At 42.0% G+C, this 16,283-nt stretch overlaps 4 protein-coding genes across 7 annotated transcripts; 2 read left to right on the top strand and 2 right to left on the bottom strand.

Annotated features, from left to right (window-relative positions):
* Nucleotides 1–3,846: 3,846 nt before the first annotated feature.
* Nucleotides 3,847–6,961, top strand: LOC309718347 (polyubiquitin-like). Of its 2 annotated transcripts, none has more exons than XM_082553471.1 (2): nt 3,847–4,752; nt 6,477–6,961. In XM_082553471.1, exon 2 carries the CDS (start codon nt 6,489–6,491, stop codon nt 6,951–6,953), a length of 465 nt encoding a protein of 154 aa, XP_082409597.1. In that variant the 5' UTR covers nt 3,847–4,752; nt 6,477–6,488; the 3' UTR covers nt 6,954–6,961. The 2 variants fall into 2 exon arrangements, with proteins under 2 accessions (XP_082409597.1, XP_082409596.1); XM_082553470.1 differs by lacking the exon at nt 3,847–4,752 and adding an exon at nt 5,833–6,396.
* A 58-nt stretch (nt 6,962–7,019) lies between these two features.
* pxmp2 (peroxisomal membrane protein 2) lies at nt 7,020–9,605 on the bottom strand. The gene is made up of 5 exons (XM_082553469.1): nt 9,420–9,605; nt 8,954–9,076; nt 8,591–8,753; nt 7,747–7,866; nt 7,020–7,643 (listed from the first exon to the last, which is right to left on the bottom strand). Exons 1-5 carry the CDS (start codon nt 9,527–9,529, stop codon nt 7,575–7,577), a joined length of 585 nt encoding a protein of 194 aa, XP_082409595.1. The 5' UTR covers nt 9,530–9,605; the 3' UTR covers nt 7,020–7,574.
* A 1,198-nt stretch (nt 9,606–10,803) lies between these two features.
* unga (uracil DNA glycosylase a) lies at nt 10,804–13,416 on the bottom strand. 2 transcript variants are annotated; one of them, XM_082553466.1, is made up of 7 exons: nt 13,185–13,416; nt 12,654–12,854; nt 12,475–12,570; nt 11,841–11,938; nt 11,576–11,664; nt 11,272–11,450; nt 10,804–11,188 (listed from the first exon to the last, which is right to left on the bottom strand). In XM_082553466.1, exons 1-7 carry the CDS (start codon nt 13,281–13,283, stop codon nt 11,048–11,050), a joined length of 903 nt encoding a protein of 300 aa, XP_082409592.1. In that variant the 5' UTR covers nt 13,284–13,416; the 3' UTR covers nt 10,804–11,047. The 2 variants fall into 2 exon arrangements, with proteins under 2 accessions (XP_082409592.1, XP_082409591.1); XM_082553465.1 differs by lacking the exon at nt 13,185–13,416 and having other exon boundaries at nt 12,654–13,072.
* alkbh2 (alkB homolog 2, alpha-ketoglutarate dependent dioxygenase) lies at nt 12,972–15,739 on the top strand. Of its 2 annotated transcripts, none has more exons than XM_082553467.1 (4): nt 12,972–13,083; nt 14,567–14,863; nt 14,937–15,135; nt 15,219–15,739. In XM_082553467.1, exons 2-4 carry the CDS (start codon nt 14,584–14,586, stop codon nt 15,553–15,555), a joined length of 816 nt encoding a protein of 271 aa, XP_082409593.1. In that variant the 5' UTR covers nt 12,972–13,083; nt 14,567–14,583; the 3' UTR covers nt 15,556–15,739. The 2 variants fall into 2 exon arrangements, with proteins under 2 accessions (XP_082409593.1, XP_082409594.1); XM_082553468.1 differs by lacking the exon at nt 12,972–13,083 and adding an exon at nt 13,587–14,273.
* The last annotated feature ends 544 nt before the right edge of the window (nt 15,740–16,283 follow it).

The following is a 16,283-nucleotide window of genomic DNA, read 5'->3' as shown; positions in this document are numbered from 1 at the left end:
ATCTAATAAAAGCAGCAGGAACAAACACAGGAAACAAATAAAAAGGAAAAAGTGAAAAACTGTAAAGCAGAAAAGGAGGAAACAGAGACTCAACGAAGGAAGATAAATAACAGAAAGAAAAGAAGAAAATGTCATGCCTGTGTGAAGGCAGGCAGGCACCCAAGAGCAGGACTCACAGAGACAAACGTGGAGTCAAAACACCCGTCTTTATAGGGAGTTTGCCAATTGAACAGAAAACTAACTAAACTGGGGAAGCAACAGACAGGAAACCGGGCAAACAGAACAAACAGAGTAGAATGAAGAATGACGCAACGACGAGCAGGGGAAGACTCAGACACTAAATACAAGAGGTGAACAGGACTGAAAGGAAACAGCTGGGAGACACAGCTGACACTGATTACACAGACGAGACAGGGAGAGCACAAACCTGAACACACTGACATAAGACACAGACCTTCAAAATAAAACAGGAAATGCACAGACTGGACTCAGAGACACAGTAACAGACAGAGAACAGAAGGAACACATGGGCAGAAACCAAACAGAGGGAACACAGAACCCAATGTCCTACATGTAACATGCTCAGAGACTGAATCTCGGCTGGCCCCCTCTGACCCACGGACTTAGTTTCCTGCCACCAGGGACCTGTTTACTAGACTTCCCCTATACCACCTGTGACCCAGTATGATTGTGCATACAAGTGGAAAGCAACATATGTGTCTCATATCACTGGTACCTTGTTAGATGGGGATGATTGTGGTCTCACTGGTCGCAGACATGGAGGGAGTGGTCCTATTGGTTGGCTCCCACATTAGGAAGGCGGGGTTGGGGCCTTCCTATCACCATTGTGCTAACGTAATTATACAATAGCATTTACAACACCACCATCTTCAAATAGAAAAACACATTATGGAATGCTATCAGTTGTGTATTGGCCTCCCCAAACCCTGGACCTCAACATTAGTGAATAGTAGGATCATCTTGACAGAGAAGGGAAGGAAAGGCAGCCAACATCCAAAGAAGAGCTTTGAATGCATGTCTTTATCCTGTCTTCCTTCTCACCCCAACCGGTCGCAGCAGATGACCGCCCCTCCCTGAGCCTGGTTCTGCCAGAGGTTTCTTCCTGTTAAAAGGGAGTTTTTCCTTCCCGCTGTCGCCAAAGTGCTTGCTCATAGGGGATCATATGATTGTTGGGTTTTTCTCTGTATCTATTATTCTACGATCTACTGTACAATATAAAGTGCTGTGAGGCGACTGTTGTTGTGATTTGGTGCAATATAAATAAAATTGAATTGAATTGAATTGAATTGAATTGAATTGAATGTCCTTCAAGAAGCCTGGAGAACTTTTCCTGAAGACTACTTTCGCTATAATAAAAACAAAATTTCAGAATTAAAGCAAAAGTAATGACTAGTTTGGGTGTTGTAGTCCTTTAATAATCAAGGAAAAGTAGTAAATCCACAATTTTAAAAAATGCTTTTATTATAAATAATCCTGGTGTGGATTACACACAAACCAATGTTTTACAGGCAGAACATTGCTCATCTGAGTTTTTACAGACCCAGAGTGAAATTCACACAAGTTCAGCTTTCATCACCTGATGAATGCACCACTGAAGCAGACCCACTCTGCTCTGTCTTTGAAGATTCACCATGAGAAATTGGCATTCCTTGCTCTAACTGTCCACAATATGAAAGTCACAGGAAAAACCGACATGTCTTTTTTTTTTATGTTTGTTTGTTTGTTTTAATCCACTGTGGTGCCACTTAAAATCCCTGTGTTTGAACAGTACACTTCAATTCTGCTTTAACAGCAATCGTTGATGTGCAGGGAAACAGGGTTAGCAAACTCACAACGCGAGTCTTCTTTCTCTGGGCCACATGTGTAATATTTATGTTTTTGTCCATCGAGCCACTCCATAGAGCTTTACCGCAAGTCATGTTTAATTGCAGCAGAGAATAAACACCAGCCTCCCGACCAGCTGCAAAACAGAAAAATAAACACGTGGACAAAATGCATAAATTTGCTGTAATGTAAGTTAATAAACTAAGTTCCTGATTAAAACTAAATAAAGAAAATGTTGGACTTTGATTTGTGGGGAATATATTGTAGTGTTATGGCTAAATATCTATGTTAACGTCCATCCCCCTTAAAAAAAACAAGCAAAATGCTTTCATATTGTCTGTCTATGCTTTAAGAACTGCAATAGTCCAAGGACGGGGGTGCCTACTGGGGTCAGCGGGGGAGCTGGCCCTAGGGAGGGGCATCCTCCCTTTGCATCCGTGGCACCCAGACTCTGGAATAACCTCCCCGTTCATATTCGCACTGCCGAGTCTATCCAGTCTTTTAAATTACGTCTTAAAACTTATTTTTTTACTTTGGATTTTGATTCTGTCTAGTTGGCTGTTTTAGCTTGTTGCGTTGTTACCTATTGTTTGTTGTCCTCTTCTATTGTTTGTTTTAACTGTCTCATGTTTTTATTGACTGTGAAGCACTATGGTCAACACTGTTGTTTTTAATATGTGCTATATAAATAAATTTTGATTTGATTTGATTTGATCCTCCCCTCCCTCCTTTTCCTCCCCATCCCCGGCTACCTCCCTCTTCCCGCTCCACCACACTCACCCACACAGGTAGGGCCTTGGGGTGCGGGTGTGTCACCAGGGTCCCCTTCTAGCCACCTGTGCCTCAATTTTATCTCACAACTTAGACATCCACATTACTTACACTCTCATAACACACATATATATATATAGGGCCTTGAGGGTGGGCACGTTAACGGCGTCCAGTGGACGGTCTGTGTACTCAACCCCACCTGTGGCGCCGGTGCCCACCTCTCAATTTTAAATCCATGTAGACCTTGAGGGTTCTCGGGAGGGGCCGTGCTAACACCTGCTGCTCTCTGGCAGCAGCACCATGCTCTCCCTTGTTTTAAATGCACTTTAGAACAACACGCAGCAACACTACACATGAGTGGGAGGAGGGAGGTATGGGGTCTTCACACACCCCCGTTCTCTGCTAGCTATCGGGGCGGGGGGGCTGGGAGGAGATGTTGGCTGTCCGATTGGCCTCCCTGCTGCTGCGGAGCCTGGGACGGTCTGCTTGCCTCCACCTCGGGGGGAAGGGTAACATCTCTTGGGTCTGGGTTCTGTTTCCCCCTCTGGGGGCGAGGGTACCTGGACCCGGGGTATAGAGTATGTTTGGGGAGTGTGATTGTGTGTACATGTCTATTTATGTCAATCCTTGGTGAGTGCTGAGTGTTTGTATATGTGTGCATGAGGGTGGGAATGCATGTTTGTGTCTGTGTGTGCCTGTTTGTCTGTGTCTATATGTCAGGTCGGGTCTTAGACTCCACCTCTCTGGGAACTCCCAGGCCCTCCAAGGCCTATCTCCCCTCACCACACTCCCTGCCGGTGACTGATGCCCTCAGGGGTCGGTACATTGGTGGTTCTTGGTGTCCGGGGCTGGGCGCTCAGGTATGTACCAGCTCATTTCCCCCCCCCCCCCCCCCCCCCTTTCTCACTGTCCCTCTCCCCTTCTGTTTTTCTTTTCCTTCCTTTCTTTCTCCCTTTCCTATCCCTCACTCATGTCTGTCCCATCTGTAACAACTGAAAATAAAATAAAATAAATAATAAAAACAAAGGTCGATCAAATGGACCAATACGGCAATGCCACGATGATCCATTTGGCAAAATAAATCCATTGGGTATCCTTGTTGGTCTTCAGACAACAATTCTGACGGCTAAACAACCAAATGGGACAGGCAAAAAAAAGAAAAAAAAAAAAAGAACTGCAATAGTCGTGTATTCCTAGAATATGAGTATAATATTTTAACTAGGGGCAGCACGCCCATACGGTAAAAGAATACATTTTTCCTGGCCAAAATATATTTCAAATATATGGTAAATATATGTTGTATTTGTGATGCTCAAAAAAAGATATTTTTGAAATTGAAAATATCTTTTTTCAAAACAAAATGCATTTCAAAAGATATTTCAGAGTGAAGAAAACACATTTCCAACCTTACAGTAGAATGTATATCAAAGTATCCTTTATTTAAAATGTATTTAGTGCAACAATGATGATGATGATAATAATAATACTAAAAGTAACAACATGTTTTATGTTCATCTGCAAAACAGTTGGATTAAAAAAAACAGAGTCAAAGGTTTAGCAAGAATTAGACAGTTTATTTATTTGCTTACAGTATTTCACATTACACAATATCTCACTATAATGCAGCGTTCACTTGACTTTGAAATTATCTGTCAGTGATACAGTAAACAAGATACAACAACTGCTATGTACACTGTAGTTTTTGACAATATATACAATATAGTACTTAAAGGAACACACTCCACTTTTTTTGGAAATAGGCTCATTCTCCATCTCCCTCAGAGTTAAAAATGCAGCGTCTTCTTTCTAGATCCGTACGTTAATAGGGCTCTGGAGCGTGATCTTACCGGATGGGGCGTGGCCAGGATTTTTGGTTGAGGCGCCATATTAGCAGGCCAAACAAATGCTTGCTGTGTGGTCGGTTGTAATGTTAGATTGCACTACCAGCAAAGGAATAAGCTTGAAAACGGGCTCTCTTTTCATTGTTTCCTCACCTGGAAGCATCATGAGGGAGCTTATGTGTTGGATGTTACCAAAAGAAGGCGTCTAGCCTGGATAGCGGCTGTGAGACGAGCTGATATTCAGTTCTCTACCATCCACAGATATCTGTTGGTGTGCTTCAGTATTTTCATTCTGGTAAGTTACTCTTTTTATTTTCAATGCGCTCTGAGGTCATAGCAAATTAGAACAAACATGAAGAACTACCTTTATTTATAAAGTTGCTAATTATTTGGCATTATTGCAGCAAACCAGCCTATGAAATGAATGACTGGGTTCCAACACTACACATGGGGCACTACGAAATCTTTGTACATGCTACATACATACTACATGCTAACACCATGCCAATCAGATTACTTCTTCCATGTGAGGGTGAAAAGGTGACCCTCCTGGATAAGATGGCAAAGGTTTGCTGCGTTTTGGTGAACATGTGCCCCAGTGTGTTAGTAAAACCAGGGGAAATGCTCTTGTTAAATACTCCCAAAAGTCTTGTGCTGTATATGCAGTGATACATTTTCAAAAGAGACAGTAAATTACAGAATGCTAGCAGTGGGTGATATTATATAAATGCTGTCATCATTTTATGTGAACATTTTGTCATTTGTAAACTATACATGACACTGATTCTACATTGTAACTGATGTGATGTTCTATAAACTGGTTTTAATTAAAAATAGGTAAACACCTGATTTTTTCTTTATTCAACTTTTGAACAGTGGTAATTAGTAAGTACATAATCAGTAAATGCAAATTATTTACAGGCCCCCCTAAATTAAAACATTATGGGCTATTCAGAACAGAACTATGCTTGGAAAAATATTTTCCCATCAGTTGATCCAACTCCTCCACAGTAGCAGGTGGAATTTTTCTGTTTTGAGGACGGCTTCTTTTACCTGTCACTACAGATGGTCTGTTTATGTTTTGATTGAGAGAGCCTTTTTTTGGGCAGCTGAAGAGGAGAAGTCTATCTTATGGCCAACCTCTGGCTGTATCTTGGTCATATTACCCAGCAAAACCCAGTATGCAGGTTCCTCTGTAACAGTCCTTGTGCCAGAGATCCTCACTGTTGCTTCTACTTTAAACAGAAGAGCAGGGACATGGGTGCAGCTCTCCGCGACTCCAGCCATACAGCTGCAGTGGGCGGCTTCAACCTTCCCTGTGATGCTCACAATGACCCATGGCTGAAATGCCGGTTGATTCAGTCTTTGAGAGTGCAGTACCTGAAACACACACAGGCAAAGTTCAAGACACGAACTTTAATAAGCCAAGGCCGACACAAATGTGTTGTGTCTACGTTCAAATACATTAATCATAAATGTAACAAATAAAGTGTTTTTATGTATCCATCTATAGAAAGCTGCATGTTATATTTTAAATCTGCATGTTTCTTTTTAGAAACCTATCAGCAAAAGACTCAAGTATGTAATGCAAGGATGTAATCACTTTCAAAAGTGAGAAAGCATAAAGTTCGACTTTAAGTGACAATTGTGGACACCTAATATGATAAGGAGATTCTGCAGGTCATGCAGGCATTTTTCTTAAGTCTAGATTTTGTGAAGGAAAGGCTTTTTAATTACAGCATTAGAGCCAAGTCATGCTTAGACAATAGAAACTGAAAGTTGTTATGGCAGAGAGGGAAAACGAACCTTAGGTGAGTGTGAGGGTGTGGATCAGCTGAGGCAGAGTGTATATAAAGGCTGAGCCCTTCAACTTAGCTGCTGCTCGAGCATCATTTACGTTTCCACGTTTGAAGACTTGAAGTGAAAACGTCATCACAAGGTAGGAAGCTGATAAAGAACTGAAAAGTCATTTTTCCCCAGTGTGTGTGTTTTCTAATGGACTATTTTGAATTCTTTCAGACTACAACCAACATGGATATAACTATTAACATGCTGGGTGAGTCCCACACTCTGACCGTGAACCCAGAGGACACAGTTGGCTCTCTGAAAATAAAAATCCAGGAGAAATTGGAAGTCGACCCTCAGACGCAGAAACTGGATTTTCTGAACGGTCATCCCAACGACGACTCCAAACCCATCAGCTACTACGGCTTACAGCACTGCTCCCGGGTGTCCCTGCTGGTCACCGAGCCTCCTCCACCTGCTCCCATCCAGGTGTTCCTCAGAAATGAAAAGGGACAGATGAGCACCTACGACATCCAACCCGGCGAGACTGTGAGCAACTTCAAGAACAGAGTCGAGAAAAGAGAGGGGGTGCCAGCGAGCCAGCAGAGGCTCATTCACCAAGGCCGGGAGATGCAGGGTGGCAAACTGGAGGACTACAACGTCAGAAACCACAGCACCATCTACATGACTTTGCACCTGAGAGGAGGCTGAGGACACTTTAAAATGGTTCAGAAAACCCATGTATGTTATTTAATATTATAAACTTGACTTAACTCATTTATCATATTTATTAGTGCTTTTATTTTGGAAAAACAAGAACATTCCCATAGACCGTACAATATGGGTTCATTAACCAGTTTGCAAATCTGTGTTTTCTTTTGGCACAACAGATAAGTAACTCATACAAATCAACACGTTGGTGATTCTGTCATGACAAATACATGTTAACTGTACTTATTACAAAGCATAAAGTTAACAACAGGAGCCTACGTCTCTTCACATTTCCTCTGCCTGTGTCAGCTCAGGAAGGTGGGGCTGTCATTCTCAATGTTTATGAGTCATATAAAGTAATAGTTTATTAGATCTTACACTGTTAAGATATAAATTTCAAGTCAAGTATTTAAAATGTTACAGCAACATGTGGTAATGGTTTCAGTCCACTTTAAATTTAATCACAAGCGCTTGTGTATGTGAAAATTAGTGACCAGATTAGGCACAGATTTATGGCAGTAAACGTAACAGTCTGTTGTATGATCTCAGTTTTAAGGCATTTACAAATATGCCAAAACTGTTTCCTGAAGATGTGTTTTCTCTAGAGACGTCTTGGTAGCATCATTTTCTCACAGATGCAAGGTAGGCATACCAAAATAAGGCGATCATGTTGGCAAACAGCACTCGGAACTGAAACCAGAAATGTACACAGAAACAGAAGGCGCAAAGAAATTAATTACATGTGGCGACAGAAAATAACTCATTCTCTGATGAAATGAAGTGAAATGTGTACCTGAACAGGGACAAAGTTGATGTTTATGAACTGGAAAGGGGTCCAAACTTTCCAGTTCATCTTCAAAGCGGTCCAATAACTTCTTCTCATCTTCTTTTCAAAATCAGTCCATCCTTTAGCCTAAGGGACAGTGGTTACAGTCATATTACATGCTTATATATAAAATCTTTATATCGTGGACATGATAATTAATACTATGGTAAATGTCCAGGTTGAATCGGGTACTTTGCCAGGTTCTTGGTGTCAGATGAGCATGAAAATGAGTTCACTGTACTCAAATGGCCTCCACAATCAGCAGATCTCAATCGAATTGAGCACCTATGGGATGCAGTGGAATTGGAGACATGCAACCAACAAATCTGCAGAATCTGTGCGATGCCATCATGTCACTACAGACAAAAATCTCTGAGGAATGTCTCCGGCACCTTCTGTGCCATTAAAAAAAAATCAAGACAGTTCTGAAGACAAAAGTAGATCCAGCTCAATAGTAGCAAGGTGTCCCTAATAAATTGGCCAATGAGTGTACATCATAGTGCCAGTCCAATGTTAGGACATATGTATGGCATTAAAGCTTGTTAAGATACTGGCAATGGTGTGTATAATGAACAACAAAAAATTGTTGTTCATTGAACCACAACAACTACGCTTAAACACCATTCCAGTGCAATGAAAAAGCAAAACTGGACTCCTAAGTTGTGTGAGCTGTTTTGATAAATTAAGAAATAATTAAATGAGGTGAGGGCCTCTGCTGCCTCAGTTTTGACATGACTTTTTTTTGCATTAGAGAGCAGGTGTCCCTCTATACTGAGCTAATTTGAAAGCAATGGTGTCTGAGATGACCCACCTCCAGGATGTTCATTACAAAGTAGAAAAGGAGCAGAAAGCCCGGGGCAAAAATAAGCCGGTCCAGCAGCAGACGTTTGACTACACAAAACCGATCTGTGGTGGGAATCCATACTTCCATCAGCTGGTAAAACAAGTGGCTCACGGGTCCTGTAATAAGCAACCTGAAACACACAACAAGGGCAAATATGAATAGCAGAAGAACATCTAAATGTTATCACATAACTGTGTTATCACAGACACCAATAACATTGGACAGTGTTCGATTAGTTTTATCAGAGTCTAACTGGAACAACATCACAATCACAGACCTGCAGCCTTAAAACAAGTCAGTGCTCAGTCTGCTTTCTTTACTGGATCTCACCCATAAATGGCGTAGCGTGCAGCTCCAGCTGCATCGATATTACTGACAGGAGCTCCCTTCTGGGCTTTTTTTCTCGCCTCCACAAACTGAGACAGAAGGTTTCCTAAAGCAGAGAGGATGCCACTGAAAATACAAAGGACACACACACACACACACACACACACACACAACTGTCAATAAGTATCAATAGTCCACTTGCAAAAGACTTAGTGGGGGAGGTTTTCAGGACAGATGCTGATTGGCTAAAAGCAGTGCTGTGACAAAATGAGTGTGCGTTCAATGCAAACAAAGTCTTAAAGAACCTGAAGACGAGCAGGAAACAAAACACTGATAAAAACACTTTTCTTAGTTACAGTGTAATAAACGTCCCAAGAAACCTGACTACAGTACAGTGGTTTGGCTGTCAGTAAATGGGAGCTTCTAACTTGCAACACTGTCAAAGTGCAGAAACGCGACGTGTACTGACCTGGTTACAGATTTAGTCAGGATGGGGTATTTCTTCAGGAGGACCAGGTACTGCTGGAGTAACCTGAAATGTACGGAGGAGTCCCGCACGGAGCGGCTCTGCACGGGCATTCTCAGTTTTCTACCTGTGTGAATATTACTACCACTACCGCCTCTCTTCCTGTCGACGTCATTGCGTCACTGGTGGCGCCATGCATTGACGTCTACATCCGAAACAGTTCGGAAACGAGCATGAAAAAGAAAGAAAAGAAAAAAAAATTCACCTTAATTTCACCATCCACCATTAAGCAATAATTTTGAGTAAAATGCAGTTGAAATACGTAAAATAAAATGTTTATTTAGTAAATAATTAATCACCCTTGGTATAAACTAAATATATATCAATCAAGTACATTTCATTCGACCAGATTTAATATTTTAAATTGCGTGTATGCTAGATGGGAAATGTACATGTAATTAAATTAGTTAAGGTCTGTATTTTTTTTGGTGTATGCTGCATAAATGTTCCATAAACTTGAAGAACATAAAATAAAAGAAAGAAAGAAAAACTACCTTTTAACAGAAAGAAACCTTCAGCATAACCAGGCTCATAGAGGGACGGACATTAGCCGTGACTGGTTGGGCCCCGAGATTATAACTGATTATTAAATGCAGAGTGGTGAATAAATACACAGCAAGGGAAACTATATACTTTCTTCTTCCTATGATTATTATTATTAGAAAGAAAATTATTAAATTAATCTGCAATGTGACCTCTTTTGGTCAGCACTAGTTAGCATGGGCCCCTCACAGCAAGGTGATTGAGCATGAATCAAGAAATTTAAAAAATGTTTCTTCTTAAAAAAGTATTCACACAGCATATCTCAGTTTTCCAGTCTACAACCTTCACATGTGCCTTACAGATTTATAGATCGGAGTAGACCTATAAATGTACAACAGATATTATAAACATTTATCTCATATAATTTTTGATTAGACACAGCTAACCTGTAACAAGAACATTACAATGACTCTGACTACTTTATGTTAAAGTTTAAAAGCAGTTTGTTTTTTTAGCCTAGGTTAAACCCAAAAATGTATCCATCTAAGTATGAAAGCACAATGTTGATTTATAGTTGATGTATGCTACTTTATACTTCTACTTACACCCCATTTAGGAGAAAATAGTTTTAGTTGGTCCCTCAGATTATTTTTCAAGTTAATAGTTTACAAAACTATGAACTACTTTAAATTACTGTGAGAGAAAAAAAACTACCCTTATTCAACAGCAGACCCTAACAGAACTCAGTGTTACAGACGTCAGAGGTAGTCAACATGCCTGGCATTAAAACACTATATCTGCCTTTTGGAATCACTTTAATTAACCCAACATTTATGTAAAAAAGTAAGAACAAAAAAGGAACTTTATTGTTTAACCTAAAAAGAGCAATAGTGTACAAAACATATTTACAACATGGAAACTGTTATGTGCATACAAAGATATGCAGTTCAACAGTAAGCTTTAGCCAAAAGGCTTTCAAAAAAACTATACAGAAAAAGCTGCCAATACTAAGAAGATGCAAAAACAGGTTGCAGGAAAGCTTATGGGTGTTTTGGTCTGTAGTTGAACACATGCTAGAAAACTAGAATTCAAAGTGCTTTCCAGTCAATGGGAGACTTTCCAGATTTTTGTAGCAGCTCGTTGGCCTTTGAGAAGTGTCTGCACCCAAAAAACCCCCGATGAGCAGACAGGGGAGACGGATGAACAGCCTGCAAGACGTGGTGACGTTTCTATAAACACACAGAGAGAAAACTTAGTATGAAAACACATTATAAAGCTTAAGCTGAATGAGCCTGAATTAAAAACAACTGACCCTGTCTATAGCAGCTCCTTTCTTCTGAGCATATGATCCCCACAGCATGAAGATGAGGCCCTCCAGGTTTTTGCTGAGCCACTGCACCACAACGTCAGTGAATGCCTCCCAGCCTCGGTCTTTGTGGGAGTTGGCCTGGTGCGCTCGGACAGTCAGCACAGCGTTGAGCAACAGCACTCCTGGTGAGCAAGGTCAAAAAAAAAAAAAGGAGGAGGAGAGCAGGTTTGTTGCAGCTCTCTTATTGTGGAACTATGATTAAACATTTAACAAAATGGGTTTTTTTGTTTTGTTTTTTTTCAAGTACCTTGTTGGGCCCATCCAGTCAGATCTCCATGTCCCGGGTGCTGGAAGCCTTTGATGTCAGAGCTCAGCTCTTTGAACATGTTCTCCAAGCTGGAAATGAAAAGGATCTGACTCAACAGCACTGATTTCAATTAACTCACAAATTTCCAACACAGGGAACAAGCAGGTATGAAAGTTATTCATTCACAGAAGAAGAAAGAAGAAATTGCATGAAGAAAGCCATTTATGTGTTTTTCCCCCATCAGAGGTAGTGAAGGGCTTCAAACCTGGGGGGAGGAGGCACTGGTCTCTTCACACTGAAGCACAATCCATGAGCTTGGTTAGGACCGTGATATGGATCCTGGCCAAGGATCACCACTTTTACCTGGAATTGTAGACACACGTTTGGGTTAGGCGACTGTGACAGAGTAAAGGACACCTCAGATAATACATCACACAGGAAATTTTTTTTTATGCAGTTGTCTGCTGGGGAGATGGCAGCGCAGAGAGGGTTGGCTCGGTCCTGCATAGTCCCCTAAACCCCATAGAGGAAGTGGGTGAGACGAGGACGTTAGCCAAACTAATGTCGATTATGGACAACACCTCACACCCCGTGCATAAGACTGTGGAGGCCCTGAGCAGCTTCTCGAGCAGCAGACTGTTCCTTCATCCCGACAACAGTCGCACTGTACAGTATACACACAGAATAAATACCGTCTAAAAATACATGTGTATCATTATCACTCCCACTGCGCTTTATGTACATCTACAAATATAATAACAGCACAAAAAAAAAAAAAAAAACTGTAACAAGTGAATTTCCCCACTGTTGGATGAAACAAAGTCTATGTCTACGTCTAACAACCAGTGTCACTGAAGCTCAATCTGTACATGGCATCGATTGTCAGTTTACACACTTACATCTCGGATGTCACACATCTGTGTCCAGGTAAATACATGTTCAGCAGGTGGGTAAACTGTGTGGCGTTTCCTCTCTTCACAAACAAAACTCGTCAGCTGTGGGAGAGATGTGAAGTCACTATAACTGTTCAAAACAACAGAGACACAGTGTGCAGTATCCCGTCTCCTCCTCTTCTCACTTGTTTGAAGTACGGCTTTCCAAACTCAGCCGACAGCGCCTTCCTCCAGCTCTCCCCGAACCCTGGTGGTGTTTGAACGGAAGACAGTCTCTCCAGCGCCGCTTTCTTGTTGCGGGCGATCTTGTCCAGCTGCTCCGGGGACAGAGGGGCAGGGCGTGGGCTGCTCTGCTCCGTCTCCACCCCACAGCCCTTCTGCTTTTTCTGGATAATTTTAATGTATTGAGAAACACATAGAACTGGTGAGAAGCGGACAGCCGGGGGTCTAAACGGCTTCAGAAAGTGTCGACAGAGCGGTGGAATCATAGTCGCGCTGCGAGTGTCACGCTGAACACCAACAACACAGCGGTGGCTTTGAACGCAGCTTGGAGTACGCGAACGCGTCGCGGGAAAGTACAAATCTCCCAGTGTCTGAAACGCTCATGACTCCACTGTAAGTTTTTTAAATACATGCCAACAAGCTAATATAAAACTTATAAGGTACATATTTAACTCTTAAAATTTAAACTGTTTTAAAAAAGAAATGACACTCACCGGCTCGTTTGCATCCTCCTCGGATTCAATTAACTCCGTAGAAGTCCTCTTCTTCGAAACTGGCGAAAAAAATGAGTTAATAGTCTTCTGTCCAATCATTTTGTCTAAAACACTGCGGTGGTAACCTGCTGTAAACCAAGAGAGTTAAAAAAAATACCCGGAATGAGAATAAAACAGCAGTCTGCTGCTCCGAAACCCAAATCTCCCCAAGTGGGAATAACACATTTGGCGCCTAAACAGTGACGGCACAGAGATATGTTAATGAGCTGAGGGGTGTTCAAGACACACTACTGTTTGGCGTTTTATGTTGTTAAAAGTAAGCGTGCAGCACCTAGCATAAGGATAAGCGTCTATTTACATGAATAAAAAAAGTGTCTGTCTGACGTTTTTAGGGATTTTTTTGTTGTTGTTATTTAAGGTGTTTGTTGAACGAAACAAAACGTCCACGTAATGATGACCAGAAAGCCTCATATTTAAATCAGTTTTGAGTCATTTTTCATGCAAAATAACTGAGCATATTTTCTGCTGTTCTTCTTTCCGGTAAACTAAACATGCACTCACCGGCCACTTTGTTAGGTATACCGGGTCAACTGCCCATAATGCAGGTCGGCCAGTTGCGTCACATAATAGAATTTTAGTGCATTTAGAAATGCAGACATAGCGAGGAAGACCTGTTGAAGTCCAAACTGAGCACCATAGTGGGGGAAAGGTGAACGTGGCATGGTTTTTGGTGACAGACAGGCTGTTCTGAGTATTTCAGAAACTGCTGGTTTGCTGGGATTTGACCACACACCCATCTTTAGTGTTTACAGAGGATGGTCTGAAGAAAAGAAAAATATCCAGTGAGCAGAAGCTCAGTGGACGAGAATGCCTTGTTGATGTCAGAAGACAATGACCAGACTACTTCCAGCTCATAGGAAGGCTACAGGAAGTCAAATAAACACTTGCTCACAACAGCTGAAGCTTGACGCAAAAGGGCTACAGCAAGCGAGGATGCAGTGGCCACCAAAATTGGATAAAGATCATTAGAACATTAGAAAAACGCTGCCTGGTCTGATAAGTCTGGATTTCTGCTGCAACATTCAGATGGTAGGGTCAGAATATGGAGTAAAGAGCATGAAAGCAATGATCAGTCCTGCTTTGTATCAAAGGTCCAGGCTGCAGGTGGTGTAATGCTGTGGAGGATATTTTCTTAGTACACTCACAGGCACACTTACTACTAACTGAGCATTGTTTAAACCCCACAGCTTTGCTGACCATGTCTGTCCCAGGAGATTCATATCATGGATGTGCACCAGACTGCAGCAACTGTGTGATGCTGTCGTGTTAATATGGACCAACATCTTTGAGGAATGCTAATGTTTCCTCTTTCCATCACTCAGGTATTAAAAATCCACCAATGGAAAAGTTTGTGATTCAGGATCGGAACAAACGTCGCTGCACCAGTGACACTCCAGCAGGAAGTCCGAGAAAAAAGATTAAACAGGAAAGAGACGAGAAAATAAAGGAGGAAGACTCTGAAGATGATGAGGATGCAGCCTTTGCAGAGTTCTCCAATCCTGTTCCCTGGCAAAAAATAGAAGCAGAGGGACTAGACTGTGATTATGCACTGCTTTTCTCTAAAGAGGAGGCAGACTGCCTTTTTACACAGCTGGAGGAGGAGGTGGTGTATGCAACAGGTACATCAACCCTGTTTTCTTTAAAGTTATGAGCAGAAGTTGCAGTGCATTTTAACTGTTGCGCTTGTTCCAGGTGAAGAGTCAAAGGTCCAGGTGTATGGAAAGGTGTACAACATACCGAGAAAGCAGGCCACGTATGGAGACGCAGGCCTAACGTACACTTATTCTGGGGTGAGGCGTATAGCCTGCCCATGGACTCCAACTTTGGAATACATTCGAGACACTGTCACTAAAACGACAGGACAGACATTCAACTTTGTCTTGGTCAACAGGTGAGAAATGACTGATGCAAGCTGTAAATGTCACAGTTTTGAGATTTGGAGGTTTTACTGATCAACACACTTTTCTCCATCAGGTACAAAGATGGGCAAGATCACATGGGCGAGCACCGTGACGACGAGAAGGAGCTGGACCCCGGCTGTCCCATCGCGTCGGTCTCTCTGGGAGCAGCGCGGGACTTCTTCTTCAAACACAGAGACTCGCGAGGAAAGCAGAGCCGCCGACAAATTGAACCTGTGAAGCTGGAGCTCGCTCACGGAAGCCTGCTCCTCATGAACCCGCCGACCAACACCTTCTGGTACCACAGCCTCCCTGTCCGCAAGAAGATCCTCCTGCCTCGCATTAACCTCACATTCAGGCGCATTCTGCTGGACAGCAAGCGTGAGACCAAGCCAAAGCCGGGTGTAAGTTAGGGACATGGCCATGTGCACAGCCACTAACAGCACAGCTCCAATTTAAGCAACTTGACACTCTGGAGGAAGACTGTCTTAATTTTTTTCAGTGAATCAGCATTTAACTTTGCTCAACTCATATTCATGTTTCTGTTCGAAAAGAAGGCAAAGACTTCAGATCAATAAATGTAAACAGTTGACTTGTGAGCTTGTTAGTTCTCATTGATTGGACTGCTGGTGCTGTACTCTAGCAGCTCTGGAAAGTAAAAGGTCGCTGGGTTGCATTTAAAGGAAAGGCATGTAAACAATGAAAATGTACTTCTTAGTGGATTGTCAGGTTGGTCCAAATGTAGACTGCTTTAATCAGACTTCTCTTTAATGGGCTTAAATGGGTATGAGAGGAGGGTGCATGACTTCAGCATCAGTTTGTTCCCTGGATATGGAAATATTTGTTGATACAGGAGCTTTTTTTATGTTCCAGAGTTGTCAGATTCCAAGGTTATATACACTCGCCAATTTATTAGGTTGGACCCCTTTTACCTTCAGAGTAGTCCCCAGGTATTTTGGTCCATGTTAGCATCCTATAGTTGTTTTAGATTCATGATGCAAATTTTCTGTTTGCCCCCACATCCCAAAGGTGCTCTATTAGATTGCTGCCACAATCATTAGATGGCAAATTTTGGTAAGACTATACCAATTGTAGCCTCAATTTTCTATTGTTAGCTGAAAGGACTAGCACCCAGTGTGGT

The sequence above is a fragment of the Aulonocara stuartgranti genome (genome assembly GCF_965226115.1).
Source record: "Aulonocara stuartgranti genome assembly, chromosome: 12".
Taxonomy (NCBI): domain Eukaryota; kingdom Metazoa; phylum Chordata; class Actinopteri; order Cichliformes; family Cichlidae; genus Aulonocara; species Aulonocara stuartgranti.
The sequence above is the reverse complement of the archived record's forward strand: the minus strand, read 5'-3'. Positions and strand labels throughout refer to the sequence as shown.

Excerpts from the sequence above, each read along its gene's own strand:
- LOC309718347 (XM_082553471.1), top strand. The coding sequence starts at position 6,489 with ATGGATATAACTATTAACATGCTGGGTGAGTCCCACACTCTGACCGTG.
- pxmp2 (XM_082553469.1), bottom strand. The coding sequence starts at position 9,529 with ATGCCCGTGCAGAGCCGCTCCGTGCGGGACTCCTCCGTACATTTCAGG. Across the intron at positions 9,077-9,419 it reads CTGACTAAATCTGTAACCAG|TGGCATCCTCTCTGCTTTAG; the intron begins GTCAGTACACGT and ends TTGTATTTTCAG. Across the intron at positions 8,754-8,953 it reads GCACGCTACGCCATTTATGG|GTTGCTTATTACAGGACCCG; the intron begins GTGAGATCCAGT and ends TGTGTGTTTCAG.
- unga (XM_082553465.1), bottom strand. The coding sequence starts at position 12,956 with ATGATTCCACCGCTCTGTCGACACTTTCTGAAGCCGTTTAGACCCCCG. Across the intron at positions 11,665-11,840 it reads CCAGTGCCTCCTCCCCCCAG|CTTGGAGAACATGTTCAAAG; the intron begins GTTTGAAGCCCT and ends TTTCATTTCCAG. Across the intron at positions 11,451-11,575 it reads GACTGGATGGGCCCAACAAG|GAGTGCTGTTGCTCAACGCT; the intron begins GTACTTGAAAAA and ends CTTGCTCACCAG.
- alkbh2 (XM_082553467.1), top strand. The coding sequence starts at position 14,584 with ATGGAAAAGTTTGTGATTCAGGATCGGAACAAACGTCGCTGCACCAGT. Across the intron at positions 14,864-14,936 it reads GGAGGTGGTGTATGCAACAG|GTGAAGAGTCAAAGGTCCAG; the intron begins GTACATCAACCC and ends CGCTTGTTCCAG. Across the intron at positions 15,136-15,218 it reads AACTTTGTCTTGGTCAACAG|GTACAAAGATGGGCAAGATC; the intron begins GTGAGAAATGAC and ends TTTCTCCATCAG.